Source organism: Kogia breviceps, chromosome X, assembly GCF_026419965.1.
Source record: "Kogia breviceps isolate mKogBre1 chromosome X, mKogBre1 haplotype 1, whole genome shotgun sequence".
Taxonomy (NCBI): domain Eukaryota; kingdom Metazoa; phylum Chordata; class Mammalia; order Artiodactyla; family Physeteridae; genus Kogia; species Kogia breviceps.
In genome coordinates this window covers 116,857,350-116,882,358 of record NC_081330.1, presented here as the reverse complement: position 1 = coordinate 116,882,358, position 25,009 = coordinate 116,857,350, and the positions used below count along the sequence as shown (strand labels likewise).

Here is a 25,009-nt window from a genome sequence, read left to right as displayed (position 1 = left end):
GACCAGCTCGGTGGTGTAGCCTGCTCCTGGCAGTGGAAGCAGGTCTATAATTGGCCCATAATTGGATTGGATTTGGCTCAGACTGACTCCCAGGCTGTCTCTCCCCTGACAGATATCCAGAAGTTAACTTCGTATATAATTCTGCAGGGAATCTGGGATGTCATTTCTTGGCTGTTGCTGACAATGGAGAGCTTTCCGGAAGAGTTGACCTTTAGGGTGATGGTTTGGGGCTATCTTAAAGTGAAGTTTTCCCGAGGCCCATTGGTTTGCCACCTGGTCTTTCTGAAATTAAGACATTTCAACCAGATTTTCAAATTCCATGATCAAATATGTGTGTGTGTGTGTGTGTGTGTGTGTGTGTGTGTGTGTGTGTATATATATATATATATATATATATATATATATATATAAATGATACAGTATGTTTTTTTAATTAGGCAACAAGAAAACAGTAAATAGAAATGGAAATTGAGATAGTACCTTTCCTTTGAAATATATGTATAGATCTAAGTGAGTAGCTTAATCCTAGCTCTCTTTCTCTGTCAGCGAGAGAAGTCCCTCTGGGTGTAAGCAGAGCCATTACCTGTCCTGTTCTGGACCACAGCACAGTTTGTAACTAACCCCTCCTTGGCACCTGCTGCACACTGCATTGGTGGTCCTACTTTTCTGATTAAAAGGGATCACACTTATTTTCTACAGATGGACTTTACTAGACTTAATAATTAGTCTTAGAACAAACTTCCTCTTGAGGGACCTGATGACACATCCCACAATCTTCCACCCTGGGTGAAGTTGGAAGTCACATAAGAATGAACTGCAAATTGGATTCCTGCTCTACCTGTCTCATGGAACTGTTGTGAGCCTTGAAAGAGAATGAACACAGAAGTATGGTGGAATTCTTAAAATCAAGGGAAGGGCTTGTTAATATTATTACTACAAGTAGGTTCTAGTTAAAAGATGGGATTTAAAAGTTGCCATAAAACTCTAAATAGGCCTCTGTTTCCTCATTGCCAAGTTCATGGCTCCCCCTAAAGTGGCCATTTCACAGAGTCTCCAAGCTGCCATGTTTTGTGGCACCTGTATTTATTGCTGACTGCCTACCTGTTTCACTCTTATTACAAAGTAGACATGACTTAGTTGTCAAATTAAGTAACATCAGAAAGAGGGTGAAAACACTCCTGGAGAATAATAAGATGGGGAGATTGGATGTGAATGGGGCATAAGCCAGGACAGGATGTCATGGAGCAGACACAAGGGCACTTCTGGATGTTTAGATCGACATGGATCTTCTTTTAGTTTCTGGACCAGACCTCAATAGTACACAGTCTGTGTACAAAGGATTACTAAAAAGATGAGATGCCTCTTTGTTTGGCCATCAGGCCCGTTCAAAATGCTCAGTAAAATGGTGTCTGAAATGCATTGTTTCACTTTTCCTTGATAGTAAGAGAATGGCAGCTTGACTCTTTAAATATTTCTTTAACTGATTTTCTTCAGAGAAAGATCAGAAATTGCAAACCGGACATATTTGGTAGCTAAAAGTGGCTGGGAAGGGGGTAGAGATCCCTTGAAGTCTGCAAAATCAAATGAAAGTGCTGAAGTGAAATGCTTGTCATTTTGCCTGCTTTGGAAATAGGAGCTGCTGCAGGTTTTGAAAAATGGAACTGCAGTGCCTCCTCCAGGAGAAAGATGGCAACTGCAGGTTAGAAATCATCTCAGGAATACTTCAAGGAGGGGTCCTCCCAGGTACTTACAAGGGTCTCAGTGAGCTCAGATTAGTCACAGACAATTAATGAGTTTTCTTTTTCAGTGAGCTTTTTCATATTCCCTGGGGAAATATGCAGAGCCACCCTTCAGAGAGTATTTCATTTAAAAACCAACCAACCAACGCTTGGCCTTGGAGGAAAGGGGCTGAGAGCAGAGGGCATGGGCAAGTTGTGGGGACAGCAAAGGGAAGGACATTTTCTGGATGCCACTTTGTGCCAGGTGCCCCATCTGAGTCAACTCACTGTCTTGAGGGTTGCCTCTGAAGATCGGGATTATCCTTTCTGTTGATAGTCGTGGCTCAGAATGGTCAGGAACTTGCCCAAGGTCACAGACTTACTACGTGACATAGCCGGAAGTAGAGCGCAAGTGTGTCCCACTACATCCAGCGCGTGCAGTGCTCAGTGTCTTAAATTAAGTTGGTAACATGCTATCGTTAGTAATAATAATAGCTCCCACTGCACTGGGGACTTTGTACACACCACGTATGTTAACTCGGTGTTTCTCACCCTCAACACTCCTGACATTTCTTGTGGGGGGCTTTCCTGCACGTTTTGGCATCCCTGGCCTCTACCCACTAGATGCCAATAGCACCCACCGTGCGTTTTGACAACCAGAAATGTCTCCAAACATTGCTCAATGTCCCTTAGGACGGGGAGCAAAATTGCCCCCGTGAGGTAGGCATTTCTCTCATTTCTCAGAAAAACAGAGTGCTAAGCCAAATCACAGACCAAGAGAATAACAAAACCAGGGCCTGAACCTACACCTGCATCACCTCTAAAGTGTGTGATCTTCAGCCTTCTTTCAGTAGAATATTTGTTTTCCAACATCCTGTCTAGAATCTCTGTCACTTGTATTCAAAGGCCATGACTTGTTTCTTCCTTCCTGCTGCAGCTATTATGTGCTAAAGTCCCCTCTCACATTCACACCCAACTAGACTGGGAGTCCCTCGGGGGACATTGTCTTGTTTTGCCTACCGTTAGTGTGATCGTGCCTGGCATGGAGTAGGTGCCCAGATGTTCACTTAATAAAGGAGTGAACTCATTCCAGTACTTTAACCCTTTCTGTTCAAACTCTCAGTTCATGCTGTTAACTTGTTTTATGGAGAAAAGCGTTAATTTGGCCAAAGTAAATTCCAGGTAGCCCAAGTACAAAATGATTAGGAAATTAAAATTACTTGAGTCTGAATAAGTGGGATGTTTGAACACTCAGAATTTAATAACCCCGTTTGGTAAGTTTTCAGGAACTGCTGCCTCTGGAACTAAAGAGCAGCCATGATTCCTATCATTTGTATCTAAAATTGGGCGGCAGGCAAGACCTAGGCAGAAAAATGTGTATGATGTGCTAAGGATTCGGCTGCGCTTGTGACACGTCACGGAAGGAAGTGCCACTGTCCTTTCTAGAAGGCATCCAGTGACTTCTGGGTGTTAAGACAGGCTTGCTTTCTGCTGTTTTTCCAGCAGTCAAGATGAATGGTTCTGAGCAGTCTTTGTGCCACCCGCTTGGTCGAAAACGACTCCGGTCTGTCCGCTGCTTAAAAGAAATTGTCCCTCGGTGAGAAGCCAATTGACTGTCCCTGCCTGGGATTAAAGCAGCCACCACCTCGCCATCTGCGTAAAGCCCTAAACCGGAGGGTGTGGAATGATCAGTTCCCGGGCAGGGAGCCGTGGCGAGGGAGTACAAGTTAAATGTGCAAGTCTCGATTTCCCCCTCGTGACTCTTTCTCCTTCTCAAATGCCACAACGTGCGGAGGGAGTTAAAACGAGCAGCGTTGTCACGATGCAGCCAAGCCTCATTAGACAGCCTGGAATTCACTTCCCTAGTTTTTTACGTGGGCTGCACACAGCGTGAGAAGGAATGAAAGAAAAGGCTTCATGGGTAGGAGACGGCTGCCTCTTGATGACACAGAGACGCCTGCCAAGCCCTCGCTCAGCCCAGGAGCAAAGGAGGGCTCTGCAGAGGGCTGGCCTTCCTCTGCTGCAGTTTTGTCAGCACTGGGCCGGGGCCACGGCATCCCAGGCGCAGCCACCACTGCTGCTGTTCCATCCCCTCTCCTTCCCCTTCCCCTCCTTTCCTTCGCTGCCTTGGCCTTTCTCTCAGTGTCTCTCTCATGCTTTCTCTGATATTTACAGACATTAATGAACCCTCTGTTTTTCCAAGACCCTTAAAGAGAGCAAATTATTTGTGCTTCCAGGCAATATTCTGCCCATTCACCTGACCCCGGCTAGACTCCCTGATGTGTATTTGAATCCCCAAAGCTGACAACCTCAGCGCCTGGTGCATGCTTTATGCTCACTAAATACTTGTTGAATGACTGACTGAATGCATGCATGAATTGGATAAATGAATGAGGAAACAAATGAACGAGTAAACAAACCAACATGTCAGAGTTGTGGTGTCACCTCTTTGTGGAGGTAACAGCTTCTGCAGCCTCTTTAAGCCCTTGTTTGTTTTTACTGTGACCTAACACAGTGAAATATTGGAAAAGCCCAGATGACTACAGTTAAATAACATTTTAAAAGAATGCAGTGGGTGCTAGCGATTAAAAGGACTGGCTGTGGAATGCGACAGATGACACTTGGCATCTCACGTCCGTGACTTACAAGCTGGATGACTTTGGTCAAGTTACGCAAACTCTCTCAGCCTTCTTTTCGCCATAAATGAAATGGGCGTCACAGTATATACTCCATGCAGTCAGCATGAGGAGTAAATGAAATAACGTATGTGATGTGCAAGACACAGTGTCAGGTATATCACGAACACATAATAAATGCTAACGATGACAATAAAATGGTGACATTGATGTTAGTGCTGATGATTACTAATACTTAATGTTTAACATTCATATTTTTAAAACCTTGATGAGAGATTTCCCTGGAGGCGCAGTGGTTAAGAATCCGCCTGCCGATGCAGGGGACACGGGTTCGTGCCCGGATCCGGGAAGATCCCACGTGCCGCGGAGCAACTAACCCCGTGTGCCACAACTACTGATCCTGCGTTTTAGAGCCCACGAGCCACAACTACTGAAGCCCGCGTGCCGCAACTACTGAAACCCGTGTGCCTAGATCCCGTGCTCCGCAGCAAAGAGAAGCCACCGCAATGAGAAGCCCATGCACCGCAACGAAGAGTAGCCTCCACTCACCGCAACTAGAGAAAGCCCGCCCACAGCAACGAAGACCCAATGCAGCCATAAATAGTTAATTAATTAATTAATTAAAAAATAAATAAAAGACTTGATGAGCTGCTGAGATAACCTACTGCTTTCTGATACATTTGCGGTGAAAAAATAACCTACCAAAAATAGTTGTGTTTAAGGCCTAATATGTACCATATTCCATAAATATATTTAGTTTACCAATTGACAAGAGAATCATATTTAAGAGTGGTTGATTCCTAAGTCTCTGATTAATGTGAAGAGATTATAAATATTGGGCAGTTAATTACTATCCTCTTTTTATTAATGTTTTGATTTCTGTAAAATGCAGTGCATTGATTGCTTGGAAAGGAACGTTTGCAAGTTGGTCCTGACATCAACTTTTCAAGTTGATCAATCAGGGGTACTTAGTGTCAGCACAACTAACATTTAGGACTGGATAATTCTTTGTTGTGGGGGGTGGGGGCTGTCCTGGGCATCATGGGACATTGACCAGCATCCCTGACATCTCCCCACTAGGTGACAGTGGCAGCCCATACCTCCCTCAAGTTGTGACAACTCAAACTGTATCTACACATGGCCCTCTGCCCCCAGAACCACTGGGTTAGGGTAATGAGTTCCATGGAGCAGGGCAAATGCCAGTGGTAACTGCCCTTTAGCCCGTGGAAATCTACATGCCAGAGTACAAGGTTCTACAAAATTTGGTCCTGAGTCACCTCTGCCTTCTAGAGAGCTGGCCGGAGCAGATGTGCTTCTCTGGGCTCAGATCTGTTCTCACCAATTCCACATCCCTACTGAGAATTCACACACTAGGCCTTCCAGATCTCTGTTTTAATAGAAACCATCCAGGTAGCTTCTGTGTGTTTGCTGTAGAGAGGCCCTTAAAGCAACTGCCACGATCAGCTCAAAGGCTCCTCACGTTCGCCCTCAAGAGTACTTTACACCCACACAGGCTGTAACCAGGGCCTAGAACAGTAGCTTTGCCAGGCAGGTTAACAAATGAATAAAACCTTGATGCAGTTCAGAACCACTGCAAAACTCATCTTTATCCTAACCAAGTGGGGAGCAGGAAAAAAAAAGAGCATCGCAAATCAAAAGAAATGTGGCTTCACTAGAGAGTGAAAAATCTCAGCATAAAACCATTTCCTTCAAACAAAATGAGTAGAGCTTCTGTAATTGGGTCAAAGCAGGGAACATTCCAAAATTGAGGACAAAAATTTCCAGCAAACCACAGAGAAGACATTTGGAGAAGTTGTTGGGTAAGTTTAGTTCTGTGTAAAACAATAAATCAGTCCTCTGTCTTCTGGCAGAGGGAAAAGGTTATGAAATCATAAGTCAAAGACTATGAAAAATAAATCATCTTAATTCTGAAAGCTACAAAGCAGCATACACAATTCTTATGATAGAGAAAGACAAATACTATACTATCTCACTTATGTAGAATCTAAAATGCACACACATGGTCATAGAAAAGGAGATCAGATATATGGTTACCAGAGGCAGAGCGGGGGACGGGGAATTGGAAGAAGGGGGTCAAAAGGTACAAACTTCCAGTTACAAGACAAAGAAGTACTAGGGATATAACATACAACACAACACAGTGGCTATAGCCAACACTGCTTTGTGGTATACAGGAAAGTTGTTAAGAGAGTCGATCCTAAGAGTTCTCATCACAAGGAGAAAAATGTTTTTCTTTTTTCTCCTCTTCTTTTCTTTTTATTGAATCTGTATGAGATGATGAATGTTAGCTGAACCCATTTCTATAATCATTTCACAATATATGTAAGTCAAACCATCCAGCTCTATGTCTTAAACTTAGGCAGTGGTGTATGTCAATTATTTCTCAGTAAAACTGGAAAGATATTCTTATGGGAAAATGTGAAGTGGAAAAAGCAAAATTCAAAACCATACATGTGCTATGAATGATGCTCTGTAGGAAAAAAAAGTAAAAGGAGAACCAGTTTCCATTTATGTGTAGTTATTCTGTACCAGGTGCTGTGCCTGGATGTACTTTTTAAAATACCTCTCCGTAATCCTTCACATCTCCCTAATCCTAAACCCTATGAGGGAGACACCATTTTCTGCTTTTTATGAAACGATGAATAGAGGCATAGAACTCACAGTTGCAAAGGTAGAAGGTAATGAGACTAAGTCTTCATGAGCTAAAGCCCCATATTGTTAGCAACTTAGTTGTATTGCATTCCATATGTAAACCCAAGCGGAAAACTGGAAGGGAAGATATCAACTTGAGTATTATGATAAATGGTGATCTTACAGGTGATTACTTTTTATTCCCCAGCTTCTATTATGTTGTTACAGTGTTGTTTACGTAAATAGATTGTTTTAGCTTATTACATTTTACCATTTAAAAGGGCTGATATTTCCATTCATGCATCAGTTTAATCATTTGCCATTTATGTAGATATGGGTTAAGCTTACTCTAAGATGATAAAGGGCCTGGTTCCCAAATATGGAGCTGCTAATATTGATTTGATTGGTTGCTTATGGATTTGAGATCTTTGTTCTTTTTTAATATAGGCACTTACAACTATTAATTTCCCTCTAAGCACTGATTTTGCTGCATGCCACAGTTTGGTATCTTGTATTTTCATTTTCATCTGTCTCAAAGTATTTTCTAATTTCCCTTGTGATTTCTTCTTTGATTGATTGGTTATTTACGAGTGTTGTTTAAGTTCCACAACGTGTGAACTTCCCAAACTTCTTTCTCTTCTTCTGATTTCATTCTATTGTAGTCTGAGAACATACTTGCCATGATTTCAATCCTTTTAAATTTATTGAGACTTGTTTTATGGCCTAACATGAAACAAGTCCTGGACAATGTGCCATATGTGCACTTGAGAAGAGTGTGTACTCTGATGTTGTTGGGTGGAGTGTTCCGCTGATGTCAGTTATATCTAGTTGGTTTATAGTGTTATTCAAGTCTTCTATTTCTGCTGTAGGCTGAATGTCTGTGTCCCCCCACACCAAATTCATATGTTGAAGCTTAATCCACAGTGTGATGGTATTAGGAGGTGGGGCCTTTGGGAGATGAAAAGGTCATGAGGGTGCAGCTCTCGTGAATGGAATTAGTGCCTTATAAAAGAACCCCCAGAGAGCTTCCTTGCCCCTTCTGCTGTGTGAGAACACAGGGAGAAGATGGCCATCTATGAACCAGGAAGCAGGTTCTCACCAGACACCAAATCTGCTGGTGCCTTGATCTTGGACTTCCCACCCTCTAGAACTGTGAGAAATGAATTTCTGTTGTTTATAAACCACCCAGTCTATGGTATTCTTTTATACCGGCCCAAAGAGACTGAGACAATTTCCTTGTTGATCTTCTGTCTAGTTGCTCTATCCATTATTGAAAGTGGAGTATTGAAGTTGCCTGCTATTTTTATTTTTTGTTTTGGGGGTTTTTTTTGCAGTACACGGGCCTCTCACTGTTGTGGCCTCTCCCGTTGCGGAGCACAGGCTCCGGACACGCAGGCTCAGCGGCCATGGCTCACGGGCCCAGCCGCTCCACGGCATGTGGGATCTTCCCGGACCGGGGCACGAACCCGTGTCCCCTGCATCGGCAGGCGGACTCTCAACCACTGCGCCACCAGGGAAGCCCTGAAGTTGCCTACTATTATTGTTCAATTGTCTATTTCTCCCTCCAATTCTGTTAGTTTTTGTTTCATGTATTTTGGGAGTCTGTTGTTAGGTGCTAAACACACTTCATCAAGAGTCTGAGTACATCAATTTGCCCTTCTGCTAACACTGTCAAAATTAGCCTTTGAATCAGCAAGAACAATCATGATGCGTAATGCTTAACATTTAAGAGTAATGAACACCTTATGTTCTCCTCGATCAGAGATGGCATCTTTCTTGATGACTGGTTGGTAAATATGTCTTATCTGGACGTAGACGTTCTTTGAAAAAGAAATCCAAAGGAATTCTTGAAAATTAAATGATTTTCTTCTGGATTTACATATTTTTCTCCACTTTTGAGGAAAATGAGCCAACCTTGACATTTTCCCTAATTATTCAGTTTCCCAGAGGAATAAAGTTATAATCAATGAATTAAAGTCAAATTTCTGAGCCCTTTACTGATCACAGTCAACAATGTTACCTTCAGTCCTTGACAGAAAAGCTAGTCTTGCTTTTAAGGAGTAATCTCTCTGAGAATGCAAGGACTTGGAAAGTCTACAAGAACACATTTCTAGGGGACACCAGGCTTGCTGTGGTCAGGGCACCAGTAATAAGGTATGTGTGCTCAAGATGTCTCAGATGTGCCCTAGCCTTTAAGAAGCTATATGCTGGCATCATGAAGAAGATTTTAAAAGCAAATGAATACATCACTTTGGTAAGGATTGTGACAGCATAAACAGAAGATGCCAGAGTTGGAGCAAAGTGCTGGATGGAGAAGGCATGCCTCCCTCAACAGGGCATTATGGTGGTTCTTTTCCAAACTACAAAATCTAGAATCAAGGCTGGTTGGCCAATGTGGGGTATGGGATAGAGACTAACTTGAGACCATGGGGCAGCGTATGGGTGTACAGGAGTTACAGATCATTCCAATTCACTCTCACTTATTGCACTATAGCAGTCTTTCTCAAAGTATGGTCCAATGCCCGCTGGGTGACTTCAAAAGACTTCCTGATTCCAAAATACAGGTGCTTTCCTCAGTTCTTACAACAAAATGGAGATTCATTCCATAGACTTTCAGTTATATACATGGCCAAAAGCTACTAAGTGAGTTATTAAGAATCACCACAATTTTGCATTTTTCTAAAACCCTGGTTTAGTACATAATCATCAAGTCTGGCTGTCGCACAACACATGGCCATGCTGCAATGTCCAACACAGAGAGGAGTAATTCCTGCCACTTCAGAAGGACAATTTCTTTCTAGTACTTCATCACTCTCAGGGCTTTCAATTGCTGCTATCTTTGTGTTCATTAACGTAATTGTAGAATTCTTCTTAGGGTTTATCTTTGTTAATCATTCTTCTCATAACTGCTGCATTGCTGCTACTTTGATACTTATTTTTTTCCTCTCTAATTCTTTGTTATCACTGAGTTCTTTTACTGCTGGAAAAAGAGAAGAGATGATGTAGGCAGGTTGTGGAATCTTGTTTTGTTCTGCCCCAAAAGTCTAAGAAGTATTGCCCTAGAGGAACTGTTTGGTATCAGCAGGCTGGCCCAGTAATGATGCTCTGGACATTCCCTATATCCAGGGGTTATCTCTGAGCCTCTGTTTAAACCATTCCATTCCCACCACCTCCTTGAAATTGTCCCTGATGCCAAATCATTGTGAGTTCCCCCTCTCATAAGTCATAACCTTGCTTTGCTCTACTGCCTACTTGTTAGTGGGTCATAAACAACCATGGGGTATCTTGAATCACTGAGCTGCTATCTAGTTCTTGAATTGTTACCTATCTTTTGAAGTATTTTATTTTTATCTTTCCATCAAGACCTAAGTATCCTGAGAGCAGAGACCAAGTCTGACATCTATATATCTTACAGCAGAGAATGAAGAAAATGCCTATGGTACAGAAGCTAGTTACAAAGGTTCGTTACTGGGCACCTGTGGTCTGATCTGGGCATTGAGAGTGGACACAGAATCTATTGGACACCCGCCCTTAGCAGTCCTCCAGGTTCCCCAGACCCCTGTCCGTGAAGTCTGAGGTGGCATCTCCTGCAGCTACAAGCAAACAAGCTGACAGTGGCTTTTGACGGTGGACATGGGGTGGGGGATTCCTGATCATGCAGCAAACAAGCAGGCATGCGAGTGTGGGAGGGTTCTTGGTTTTCAGACATTGCTGCTGGTCCTGTCTCTTCATCTGGCTACTGGGCTTGCTTGAATCACCATTTGGCCACCTTCAACCACAGCCAGGAGAATCCTGAGAGGTACGGGGCTGAACACCTGCCTTTCCCTGCCCCAGCCTGTTCCAGCGTGGATTAGGGCCCCATTTGGGATTCTCCCGTGTCTCTTGGTCTTAACTTGGTATGTGCTGCCTCTGTGTTGCCTGGTTCTGGTTCCTGATGAGGTCCAGGCCCTAACTCCTTTGCCACCAGCCGTGATTACTGATCTCTAACTGGCTAGTCGTTGGCCTTTCCGATTCTTGTCCTATAGTGTTTTTTATCTATTTTCATGAACAATTCTAGCCATGACACAGGAAGTGCTGTGGAAGTGCTGAAAGGAAGTGCTGATCTTAGCTAGAAGGAGGTGCTGCTCTGTCTTAGGTCTAAAATATTGTAATAGTTATATCCTAGACTTTGAGCCTTAAGTCTTGTGGTTTTCATAGTTTGATACTATGGACTTACTCACTCAGTCTTCAAACAACGACCTGTTTGATTAAATCATTGAACAATACATGGTGAGGGCAGGTGATGAAGTGGTGGTCCAAAAAGGAGAAAATCAAGTCCAGCCAGTGAGGGGCTAAATGATGGCTGGTTCAGGGCATTTACTGTTTATGATTCCGCTGAATCAATCAACGTTAAGAAATGTTCTCCCTCTGTGACCATAAACCATGACCACGGAACTCTCAAAATCTGACAGATTTGCAGGAAAAGAATTGATGAGTCAAAAACAAACCAGCTCACTACCTCTCCTACAAGAAATAAAGATCGGGCTTCCCTGGTGGTGCAGTGGTTGAGAGTCCGCCTGCCGATGCAGGGGACACGGGTTCGTGCCCCGGTCCGGGAGGATCCCACATGCCGTGGAGCGGCTGGGCCCGTGGGCCATGGCCGCTGGGCCTGCGCGTCCGGAGCCTGTGCTCTGCAATGGGAGAGGCCACAGCGGTGAGAGGCCCACGTACCACAAAAATTTAAAAAAAAAAAAAAAAAAGAAATAAAGATCACTCCTTGCATCAAAACAATGACTGTCCTCATCGGGAATTCAGATCAATTACCTGGACAACTTAGGTTTTCCCATTCCTATAGAATAAGGGCAAATAGGCCTCTCCAAGTGGTTTTGCATTATTAGAATTTGTTCAGGAGAGAAGAATCATTAAAGTCTTCTGTGAGAAAATGAAGTAACAAAAAATGTTTTCTGGATACTCTAGTACCTTTTTGCTATTTTATGGAGTTGGTATTGTTCCCCATTACTGTAACCAGAGATCCAAGGCTACAGAATCAGCCTCACTGCTGAATAACACCGCAAGATTCTCTCTGAACTAATTTTATTTTATTTTTTTATTTTTTTGGCCACTCTGCGCGGCATGTGGTATCTTAGTTCCCTGACCAGGGATCAAACCCGCACCTCCTGCAGTGGAAGCGTGGAGTCTTAAGCCTTGGACCGCCAGGGAAGTCCATCGCCTCTCTGAACTAATTTTAAAACAGCATTCCTTTGGATCTTCAAAACCAAATTCTTCTGAAACTGGAACCGAGATTAAATTTAGGTTGACAAGGATTTCATAAAAGCAAAACCCTTTAAAATTTGCATTAAAAATTCATGTGTCAGGACTTCCCTGGTGGCTCAGTGGTTAAGAATCCGCCTGCCAATGCAGGGGACATGGGTTCGATCCCTGCTGCAGGAAGATCCCACATGCTGTGGAGCAACTAAGCACGTGAGCCACAACTACTGAGCCCACGTGCCACACCTAATGAAGCCCGCGTGCCTAGAGCCCGTGCTCCGCAACAAGAGAAGCCACTGCAATGAGAAGCCTGCGCACCGCAATGAAGAGTAGCCCCCGCTCGCCACAACTGAAGAAAGCCCGCGCACAGCAACGAAGACCCAACACAGCCAAGAATAAATTAATTTTTTAAAAAATTCACGTGTAATGAACAGCCTTGGTTGGGTGATGATAATAAATATTCCCAAAAGTTCATTTCACTTCCGTGGGCTTTCTCACAAGAAAGTTCTGTAGCTTTGTCCCAAGCATATTAGAATATTTCATCTCAGCTTGGCGACACAAGCGGGACTGAGTATAATAATAGTCATCAGTTTGCTTCATTCTGTCATAATTAATACCAAGTGTGTGTGGCCATGCTTCAGGTCAGTTCCTGCTCACGTCACTCTGTCCCCATCCAGGTTCCTGGGATTCACTCTATGGTCATAGAATCCACTGTGTTTTATTCTTACTCCTTTGTTCTTTCATGTAACTGTGCTGAAAACACTAGATACTGTTCTGATCTTTTAACTCAAACTGGCTCCTACGCTATGAAGAAACCTTTTCAGCAGAACTTACTTGCAAATGTCCTAGTAAGTCAGCATAAGCGTGACTCCAGTAACTTTGCCATCACGCGTGGGATTGTCTCACAGAACGTCTGCTCTTCGTTATGTTTACAGAAGACACTGTAGGGCCCCATAGCTGTGCTTGCCTTTGCCATCTACGTGGTCAGAAGATGTCACCCTAATACCCACAGGGAGTGTATCATGAAACTTAACAAACAATAGATAGAATGCTCCTCGCACCGTATCTGTCACATACTAAGTATCTCGTGTTCAGTACATAGCAGATACTCAATAAATATTGGTTTAATAAACGAATGACTGGATGAATGAACAAATGAATGGACAATCAGCCAGATAAATACCTGTTTTATGTTGCCAATATAGATTCCTCTCCTCTAGACTTAAACTTCTGCGTCAGAAATGGAATAAACTGTGCGTGGTGGCCTTCAGTAATGTTGGATAAAGCTCCCAGGGTCTCATAGGAGAAAGAGCCATGACTCGGGCCAATTCCACAAGCCCACTACTGACAGAAATCCCACACCAGCCTGCAGGCATCAGGTCTGCAGTGAAGGGTTGCGCTGAGCCCTCACCAGGGGATCATTACTGAACAGAGCCAATGAAAATAAAGTCACAGGCCCTGCCTGCAGCGCCTCTTCGGGTGACAGGTACAATTTTGAGCCTACCTTTCCCTCCTCTACTTACAGAGTCATTACCAGGTCCCCTTGGTCTGCCTTACACACACCTGGGTTACCACCTCCAGCAACTCCTCAGCAACTTGCCCTTCTGATCCTCCAGCTCAGAAGTAGCTCATCTCTCTTTGGGGCATCTGGGTGGGGAAACTGAGGCATGCAATGATGGGGGGGCTACCTGTACCCGCCAAAGGTCAAAAGCTCCTCAAGGTCCCCCTCCCAAGCATCTTTCCTCTCCCAACCCCACCCTTCCCCAACCAAGAAGGTAACCAGCAAGGGGATGGCAGGCAAACATCCTCAATGGTCCTCTGACTGGTTTGGGAATAAGATAGGCTTAAAAGCTTGGCTTTACATACCAGAAAAACTTTGCGCCGGAAATACTGACCTGACTTGAAGGTCCTGATCCTTAGTAAACACTTCTGGAATTCCAGACTCCTTTGGTGCAAGGCTTCCATAAACCATTTTTTTAGTGGTCTTTTTGAGACAAAGAAAATAGCTTTTCACTCACCTTTTTTCTTCCAACTACTGTTCAGCTTTGGGGACATACTTCAGTTCACTTTTAATATTCTGGATCTCTGATAGGTTGACCGCAGGTCCTGGAAGTTTCTTAGCTCCTGGAATTGGCTTCTTCTCCTCATCCAAAGTGGGAGGAGCACCCTGAAGAGAACAAAAAGGAGAAAGATTTAGCTCACTGAAAAAGACATTTGGTCTCTCTAGATCATAGACGTGAAGCAGGAAACAGTTAAAGCAAAAATAATGTCAGAGAGTAATTCTAGCAGAGTGACTTTTTCTTGTGCTGTTGGGATACCCTCAGAGTTTCAAGAAGATCTCCTGAAATTTATAGAGGAATAAAGTTGGAAGAAGAAAACAAGTAATTTCCGCATCACTTAGAAAACACAAGAGTACTGTTCAGTGTCTGATAGCTAATAAAAATTACCACTAGTTAAAAGGATTTGTGTTGTATTTCCAAGAGAAGCATCTTACAAGATCAAATTTAATTTGGTATCATAATATCATAAGACGCCTGAAAGGCAGAGGTTTGTAGACTGTTAGTGCCCAACTACCTCTAACAATGACTTGGTCCAGGAGTTTTCCGTTCTTTTGTTTGGGGTGCAGTGGCTGCCGGCCTTTATTCCAATGACATTTCTGGGAAGCAGAAACAAACTGAAACTGACATAAGCAAAACCTCTTTGAATATGGGTGGGATAGAATGGAATGGCAGAGCTCTGCCCGCCTGCTTTGGAAAGTATTTTACGTTTCCTATTGTTTTATGTTTTTCTGTTGTCGTGGCTTTAGGGCGGGACCATATCCTATACTTTTTTCTGTGGCTCCTCCAATGCCTGGTGCAGAAATGCACAGGCACACTTGTTGATGGTTGTTTAGCTGATTAAGGCTGAGAATGTGCTATAGTGACAAATCTATGCCTCTATGTGCATACACCAAACACACGTATTAACAGTGGCTGTGAAACAGTAAGATCCGTTGCGGTGTGTAGCTCCTAGAACTCCAGTTCATTACCACATACAGAACGAAGCCAGGAACGAAGATGTTGGAGGGACATTTGATCTCTGTGGCAGCCACAGGAGCATGCCTCTCGGATCAGTTTCCTGCAGGGAGGATAATTGAATGACAGGCCCAGCTGCTTCACCCTGAAACCCGCCCATCACCACGCTGAGGTCTCACTTCCCACGGCTGCTCGTGGCCAATGACTGAGTGTCATAGGATCCTAAGGCGGGCCTGTTCCTGGGAGACCTGGGACTCCTCTGGGAGGGACTTGGCCTCGAGAATTTTTCTTAGAACGGCACTGTTGTCTAAGATGCTTCCACCCAACCCTCTGTCCCACTCTCCTTCACTTGCATCATGGTCTGAGGACCCTCTCATTTTTCCTTACAAGCGTTTTCTCCAATAAATGTTTTGCCCATCGAATCCCATCTTTGGATCTGCTTCTTGGGAGGACCCAAATTAACAGGCCGCCTGTGAGACTGGCAGAGCTCCACCTGCTGGGCCAGCAACTGAGTGAACCAATACAGTTCTGGGACAAAGAATAAGAAACTGCACGTTTTTCTCAGGTGCAAGCCCTGTGCCCATATGTGTTGCCGGCCTAACTATGCAGCCCTATAACTTGGGTATTAAAGCCAATGTCGTGCTTTAGCCCCCATCTGGCTCCTACATCTAGTTCTCAAATTGTCTAAACCCTAAAGGGAAAGGGCCGAAAATGTTCAAGCTTCCCAAACTTTAACAAATTATTTGGTAGATGTGTCCTTTACAGAAACGTTTTTAAATTGCTTATTTGAGGGGCTTATGGTTTTTCCTATAGTCATTTTCTTTGAATCTGACCCAGTGCTGATGAAATAGCTAACGTCACCCACACGAAATGATAGAGTAGTTCGATGTAGACTGTACCTGTTGTAAATATCTGGAAAATGTTTCCCCGGGTCAACGTACAGAGCCATAGGCTCAGCTTCCTTTCATCATGCACGCACATTCATCATTTATAAATGCAGATTTAGAAGCAATAGTTAAAACTGTTAAACATCCACTTGGAGGACATGGTATTCCAAAATGTTCTTTGTTGGGCTTTTGGAAAGAAATTTTAAATGAGGCTATAAAGTGCTCTTAAAATATATATATATATATATATATATATATATATATATATATATATATATATGTAGTGGTGAAATGAAAAATGTTTCCTCACTTATAAATGTTCCAATGGTTGTTAGGTGGGTAGATCTTAATAAAGAAGTATGAAGGAGAAAAATATTTCCAATCCCTTCTGTTAGGTTCCTGGGTGAGTCATAAACACTATCTTTCTAATATCAAAATGTGCTATATTGGCACAGTTAACACAGAAAACCAACGTGTGTAGTTATGTGTCTGTGTGCAAAGATTTACTGTGCACACGTACACAGTTAAAGGATGAAAATACTTAATATTAGGCACTTTCCTTTAAATTTATTAAAACCTCAATGCACTGTGTTTTTTATTTATCAAGCTAAAACTTTTAACACTTTATTTGGTAAGGTCACATATAATGGAAAATTAAAAGTGGGTATATTTAAGAACTAGGTTTTAAGATATTGACTCAGGAGGGGGTTAGTGGTGGTGCATATTCTTAACTGAATCTTCTCTCATCTTTTAAAACATAATGCGAATCAGATTCCATTTTTTCTATGAATTTGTTATCATAAGAATTATAATACATTAAGGCATGAACAGGCAGGGTCCAGATGGCCCCATTTGGCTAAGTATGCTCTCTTTTCTTTTGTAAGTAGATATTTGAATTGAGAAGGGATATGGAAGATGTTCTTTGGTTTTAGATAAAGAAAGCTTGAGAGAAGGCTTATCAGCCCCGCGCCATTCCCAGTTTCAGAAATGGCTATTGTCAAAGGGAAATGCTCCCCTTGGGGGGTGACAGAGTATTTGTAAAATTTGGCAAAGTGGTGAACCATTTCCCAGCTATCTCACCTTCATCTCCCTCTTTACTACCAGATGCCCTATTTAGTTTTCCCCTAAACTCTCTTCTGTACGAAACAACAGCCTGATGTGCTTCTTATGCCCATACACTGGAGACTTAATAGTAACAACAAACACACTGCTAGCTCTTCTAAGTTACACCTACTAACTCATTTAATCCTCACATGAATTCTCAATCCGTGAGACTTCCCAGGTGGTGCAGTGGTTAAGAATCCACCTGCCAATGCAGGGTACACGGGTTCGAGCCCTGGTCCGGGAAGATCCCACATGCCACGGAGCAACTAAGCCCGTGCGCCACAACTACTGAGCCTGCGCTCTAGAGCCTGCGAGCCACAACTACTGAGCCCGCGTGCCACAACTACTGAAGCCCGTGTGCCACAACTACTGAAGCCCGTGCGCCTAAAGCCCTTGCTCTGCAACAAGAGAAGCCACCGCAAAGAGAAGCCTGCACACCGCAACGAAGAGTAGCCCCCACTTGTTGCAACTAGAGAAAGCCCGCACACAGCAGTGAAGACCCAACACAGCCAAGAAATAATTAATTAACTAATTAATTAATTAATTTAAAAATTCCCAATCTGCTATCATTATTATCCCTATTTTACAGTTGAGGAAACTGAGGCACAAGGTGAGGGGGGCTAAGAAACTTGCCCACAGCCTCACAGCTAGGAAGTAGCAAGACTAGAATTAAATAGTGTATTTGCATCATGTGAAGGGATCAGGTGGAGAGGGAAATAATTAACAGAAAATCCCAATGTGCTGTTTTGTGGCTTAATAATGATGAAATTGAGAGATTTGGGAGGCAGAGCAGGAACTTGTCAATATGCTTCAAATCACTTTAATCAAGCAGCTGCCTTGTCTTATGCAGAGCAAGGGCTTACAGAGACCATAGGTGGGCGGGAGACCCAGCCAGTGCTCACAGGCCTTGTCAGACGGCCCGTCCTGGCTTCCTGCTAGGGTCCCTCTTCTACATGTCTGAGTTGGTGGCGGGTTTGAGATGGGGGGAGCCCCTGGCTGTGATAGAGGTGGCCTGTTCTGTTCAGGAGTGGTTTGTTATGCCCTCAACTTTAGACAGTGATTATCTCAATGCTAAGCTAAGCAATGAATCTGAATTCTAAGAAAATCAGCAATTTAAACTGGATAGTAATAGAAAAGCGGGGCTCTACAGGTTATTTGAATTCAGATTCCATTTTCCCATTCAAATTATGCAACCAAAGGTGGCTGGGGCCTCGTAGCCAAACCAAGCTGCCTAACTGCTCCCCTTGCAATATGGTTTCCATGAGAAACTTACTGCAAGGTCCAGCCCAGAACTTGAGTCATTCGATCCCACCCCTCCATAAGACCCCACAAGTCCTGAGACTCCCTTCCTGCTCTCACAATAATGGAATACCACCCCTCGCCACCCTCCCGACCGGTGAGCCCCACAAGAAAGCTGTAGCTCAATTCAAGAAACACTCCTGGGGTCTCTGGATCTCTGTGGATACCTCGCTCCCTCTATCCTGAGAGGAATGTTGGTTGGCCGTTTGTTTATGTGGTTGGTCATAAAGTAAGTTTTCAAAACCCAGGCTGTATCAGCTCTTAGTTATTTTAGAATGTGCTGGAACCATCAGGCTGGGGACAAGGCAAGAGTACAAGCAGAGTGCCTTCCCAAGCTCCTAACTGGGATACTTGTGTGGAGGAAAGTACCAGTTGTAGAGAAGAAGCGAGGGCCGTCTCTACCACAGAGGAAGGTGGATGCACGCCTCCAAAACAACAGTCATATCAGTCAGCTTAGTGTGAAAAGAGAGTCAAGCTACCTTCCAACTGATTGCCAGACACGGTGACACACAGCTTCCGGGGAGGCACAGGAAGAAAACCTAACTACAGACGAATGGAGATGTAGAAAGAATGCCTTTCTGCCCTCCCTTCTACCTCCCTGTGCTTTTTTCTTACAACATGTGAAATAATAGGCCCAGGAGTCCTTCATCAATATTGGATAATTTGATCAATCGATGAACAGTCATTTATCGAATACATGACTCTTTCCTCACAGCAACCCTCTGAGGAATGCACAGAATCGTATTTTGCAGACCGAGACTCAGATACTTGACCACAGTCCCAGAGGGAGAGCTCATGATCATGAGCTAACTGGGTGGCCAAGTTAGCAGCAGCGGAACTTGAAATTATGTACCATCAGAGCCCAGTAGGGCCAGGTCTTTGCAGCTTGTGTGTTGAAAATTTGTTACTCGTCAAGGGTGACTTAGTGGCTGAAACTCCAGAACTTGGTGATGTCACTCAAATACTCTATCTCCTCCTTTCAAAAATTATCTTTCTATTTATAGGAGGCTGGAACCACTAACTTAGGACCACATCAGGAATTATTTATGAGAGAAAAAGGTTAGATGCAGGACAACCAGTTTTATTAGCAAATACCAAAAAGGTCACCTACAAAAGTTTGAAAAGCCTTTTCACCTTTTAAAAAGGATAAAATACAGTTTGCAATGCCCTGTGGCTTTATTGCTCCAAGACCTTAACTTTTTTTTTTTAGAATCAGACCTTCCAGGTTTTGCCAGAAAAGTCAGAATTGAGGAAAAAATATAAACATTTGGGCAGGGAACTATATTTATTGCACCCATCATGACTTTTAACCCCCATTTTAGAAGAATGGGTATCTGAATTTGGAGGAAAGGAAAAGAAATAAAGGGAGGGAAAAATACAGAAATTGATAGACTCCTTTGCAAGTTCCTCTTTTCAAAGGAAATACCCAGAGATTGGGGCTTTTTGTTTGAATCTGCAAGTAATTTCACATGCTTATTACCTGCGTTCCCTCCGGGGTTCATCACTCATCAGAAGCTGTACTACATACATCCAGCTAGATTGAATAAAAGCTTCAGAGTGAAAACTTAGCAAGCTACTGACTGTTGCTGAACCAAGAGCATCTGAGAGGTTCCCCTTCCCCCTACACACACACACACACACACACACACACACACACACACTCACGAAGACACACACACAATCAATAAACTAGATGCTAAACTCAGCATCTTCAAGTACCTGGGCCAGGCACTTAGATTCGGCTGGAGGGAAGTAAGGGTCAGTGTGTTTCGCGGCTGAGTGAACAAGACAACCAAAGAAATGTATGTACTACATGATGACTCCTTGACCCACATCCATTTGTGCCCTCCCTGTCCTGCAAAGCTGGCCCGTGCTTTGCCTCTGCCCTCCTCTAGTCAGGATGTTGGAGGAGAAACATGGTGCTGAGCTCTGCCAGCTCAGTTTTCCTCACCTCCTCCGTTTCCGGAGTACATTCTTTTCTTCTGGGGGGTTGCCCAGCTCCTGGCCGAAAGGCTCCCATTGGGATATTGATATTTGCCTGAAAGAGAAAACAGGGAAGATTTAGCTTAAGGAAAGTAAGAAATTGCAATGACACTCTGAGATGGTAATCATTGTGAGGCAAAACAAATCTGAAAAGTACGTCTTTAAAGCTTTTTACCTCAAGAAAATTGCTATAATGTCAGTACAAAAATATGCCAAGGAAAATTTGACTTCCATTTATTCCAGATTTCTTGTACTCATCCTTAGGTCTGTGCAGTGATTTCACAGTTCCCTATTGGCTGGAAGAATTGGAAGACAGTTTGTTCTGGCTGTTGCCCTCCTGTGGTGCCTAATATTTTCCGCTCTCTGGGATGAGGAAAGAACACATAATGATAGGAAAGGAGGCCATGGCATTTGCAGTAACCATCCCACATCTTAGCTCTCCTTCAGCTTCCTTCAGATTTAGCATGGGAGGGAGACAATCATGCCTCCCAAACCACTCCTTCTTCCCATAATGTCCTACCTATTCTAGCACTGCCTTAGGTCTCTGTAATTTGACACTCTTTGACCTTCTCCCCGACACCCCACTGTGTGGGTCAGTGCGTAAGGAAAGTGCTGGAAAATCAAGTTCATTGGTATCACAGTTCATAGATTTTTGTCCTTTATTAAGATGCAATACCAATTTCTACCCACAGTAAACATAAAATACCTTCTAGAAAACATGAAATAGGCTAAACATTAAATTATGTAAGGAAAATACCGACATAGTAGTTCAAACTTGGGAAAGAGAATATGTAAATTTGAATTTTGTCCATACTTCATCTGTTATCAAAAGGCAAGAATGTTTAATGCAGACCAAAAACATATTCACCCAGGAGTATCACTCACATAAAACAAGCATTAAAACTTTTTTTTTAAAGGCAGAATGTATTTTTTTTCCGCTTGAGATAAAGTGTTTCCTTATGAGTAGCTGGATATGTGGGCTTGAAAAGTTGAAATTGTTCTCTGATGTTGTGAATGAAAATGATGCCCGAGCAAAAGGAGCAAAATATTTTGTGACCTTACGACTCAGTTTGGGCAATTTTGTTACCACACCAAACAAAATCATTAGGAAGTGTGGTATTTGGAACTGCCTGATATGAGCTCTGTTGCCAGGGGAATGTTTAACTCAAGGCACAGGAAGTATCCGGTGTCTGTGTTCATGCAACATGGTGGACCTATGTTCTGCTCTGTAGAACAGGAAGTGACTTTTTCCACATCGGGCTTTAAAACTTTCTTCCCTACTAGAATAATGATGATCCCACAGAAAGGAGACAGATCCAAAGTGTTTGCAGTGGGTATCAAGACAGGTACATCACCATTCCTAGGGCCAACAAGCCAAGAAGTATTTGGGGTCAGTATGTATCATATATGCTAAAATATAAGTGCAGCACAATTTTAGAGGGAAGCATTTTGGGAAAACTAAGGCTGAGCCTTCTATGCTACTCCTCTGTTTAATGAAAATATCAGGTGGCCTAGAGTTGGGGGAGGAGGAGGTATAAGACAAGGGGGAAAACATGTCTTCCGTGGTGGCAAATATGGTAGCATACTTCATGAAGTCCAAGATGCACCTCTTTTAATATCTCTGAAATCAGAACGTGTCTTACAGTCAATGGTATCTTAAATTTTTAATGGGCACGCTTGTTTTATTTCTTAGGACATAAAATACTGGTATTTTACAATTGACAGTGTCTTAGATAGGATGAAATATCATTGGGGTCCTGAAATAAGATCAAAACAATGTAAGTAAGACTCACTGAAGGTGATGTATATTGAACCAATAACTATTTCCATTACTACAGTTTGGATGAAAGAGGGGAAAAGTTGATATAGGGACTATTTGGAAGACAGTTAACTGGCTAAAAGTTTAATTAGATCACCACTACCCTGACCCATTTATTAAGCATCTACAGAGGGCGTCTTCCTAATGGGAAGTTCAAGTTAACGTACTGTTTCTGAAAGATATGATTGTTAAACTAACCCATTTAATCAAGTGTGTGTGCTCTATGGTGGGTTGTAGTTTTCGGTAATGGAACATGTAAAAATCATCCAGGATGATGTATTCAGTAAAGCACATGCTATGGAAATACTGCCTTTTCTTGCTCAGAGATTGATTTTAGCAATGCATGTAGCCTCTCCATGGTACTTAGGTGGCTATGGTAGTGAAAAGAGCCCAATGCTAGGAGTGGCTATAGATTCTCTGTACTTGAAAGAGTGACAACTGCTCTGGGTCTTGTCTTCCCCACTTGTTTAATGTGAATGTTAGGCTTCACTAATGGAACCCTTCTTGGCCATGGAAGCCTTCTTTTAAGTAAAGTATTGTGAGAATATCTAAACTGCAAGCGAGGTGGAGGTGGAGCTGCTCTGGCTAAGGTTGTAGGGAGCCCAGACCCCATCTGCTTCCCCCAAGCCCCGGACCATGAGCAGTTCCAAGGAACTTGGGGGCCCAAATCTGACAACCATAGAAAGAGATCACCCCTAAGTGAATGAGTATTGATGTGCATTTAAAATGTTCACTCCGCCCACTGTTAAGATGTCTGTAATTCACTTTATACGACTTTAGCATAGACAGTGTGATATTTTATACGCACAGGTTGGTTTAAACTACAACTGTAGGGAACACTGTTGCTCTCACTGGGAGTTCATCCTCCTGGGGTGGTTAAGTGGTAAAATATCACTAAGACCACATTCCCCAGATTGCCGCTTCAAGTGTTTTCTGTTAGGTTTATCTCCACCAATAACCGAGGCTTTAATGTTTTCATAAATGGCAAAATAATCAGTGAAATAATGGAATGACTATTAGAAATGGCTTCTCTTGATGAAGGTGGAGGAGGTTAAGATATGTAGAGTGGTTAAAATATTTTAGAGACAATTCCCGCCCTGCTGAACAGAGTGGAAGAATCTGATGCCTATAGCTTGCATCTTTAGAGACAGAGCTCAGAGGAGTGGTCCCTACATGGGCTTGTCTCCAGTCATTGATAATGAGGATTTCTAGCTGGCTGCTGCCAACTAGGGGCAACAGAATCCCCACCTGCCTCCCATGAACCTTTTATGCAAACTGGCAGTCGCTCAGAGCATTTAAAGGGACAAGAGCTGAGGCTTCATCAGGCGCACAGACAGACTGTATGGATGGTTTCTGCTTGTTTGCTAACAAATGCGTGTTTAACAAAGTGGCAGAGTTGGGTTGGGACTAACTTTCATCTTGACCTGGTGGTGAGGTTGTGGAACAGTAACTACCCCTCCCCACGTTCACCACAAACCACCCTTATCCACCCTAAAACCCCAAGATTCAGCTAGGTTGTCATAACACCTTCATCCTCACAACAAACTTCTGAGGTGCAGACTATCATCTTCATTTTACTCATAAAGAAACTGAGCCTCAAAGAGCTTAGGTGATTTGCTCAAGGCCACACAAACGTACACCTTGAGAATGGCCTTGGAAAAGGGGCACACCAAATGGATAATTCTAGAATAGGCATCAAAAAAAGCCACATTTGAAAAATGAGCCATTAACTCACTGGCCTGATGCTTTTTCATCTTTAAGGCATGACTCAAGAAACCCGGAACCTAAATGGTTTTTTTGACAGCAAATATTGACAGGATCCAGAGCAGCCTGTGAACGTGTCAAGTATCCAATCATTAATAAACACCTTAAGGAAGTGTCAGAGGATTGCTTTGTAACTGATTAGAGACGATTCATTAATGTAATTGTAGGGCGGTGATATTTCAGTGACAAATTATAGGCTAAATTAGAACCATAAAAATTCCTTATAACTTGAATTTCATAGAAATGTGTAGACCTATAGCTCTCTGTTTTGTTCCATCGGCCAGAGGATTGGTGTCATATTCTTGTCTCTTTCACTGACTTGCTGTTTGAACACAAACAAAATACTTTCTCAATGACTCGATTTTTCCATCTGCAAATTGAACATGGTATTCACTACCCAAAATGGGTTTAGAATATGAGCTGCGTTTTTATGAAAGAATAAACAAACAGAAATCAATGACCTGGAGTTGATATAAGGTTGGACTTGCTTCTCGGTATAGATTCTGTATAAGTGTAAAGGAAGCAGGCTTTTGTTTTTTCCTTTTGTAACACCTTCCCTTGCTTTTTTTTCCCTCCTTGAGATTTATTCATCTTAGATATTTCTAAATATGCCCCTGACACAGCAGACCCAGTGCATCACTTTCCCAAGCTATACATACTTTGTTACATCCTCAAAGTTGGAATGGAAAAAATCTACTAGATCATCTTTTGCCAGAACAGGATACAGTTCCCTGATAATAGACCTATCTGATGTGAAATGAATACTACACTTGATCTCACCAGGTGAAGAAAAGCCGAAAGAATTCCCTGTAAGTTAATTCCACTAGTCCCTTAATTATTTGTATTGTTCTCTAGCTTGGCTCCAGGCTTTGAGCCCGAGAATTCT

At 42.9% G+C, this 25,009-nt stretch overlaps 1 protein-coding gene across 1 annotated transcript in view; it reads right to left on the bottom strand.

Moving 5' to 3' along the window:
* Positions 1-25,009, bottom strand: part of SMPX (small muscle protein X-linked) — a 50,817-nt gene that overhangs the window by 15,073 nt on the left and 10,735 nt on the right. Inside the window, exons 3-4 of the mRNA XM_059051157.2 lie at positions 20,509-20,595; positions 14,272-14,420 (exon numbers count right to left, since the gene is read on the bottom strand). Of these exons, the coding sequence (XP_058907140.1) occupies positions 14,286-14,420; positions 20,509-20,595 (222 nt within the window). The 3' untranslated portion in view covers positions 14,272-14,285. The remainder of the gene's footprint in view (positions 1-14,271; positions 14,421-20,508; positions 20,596-25,009) is intronic.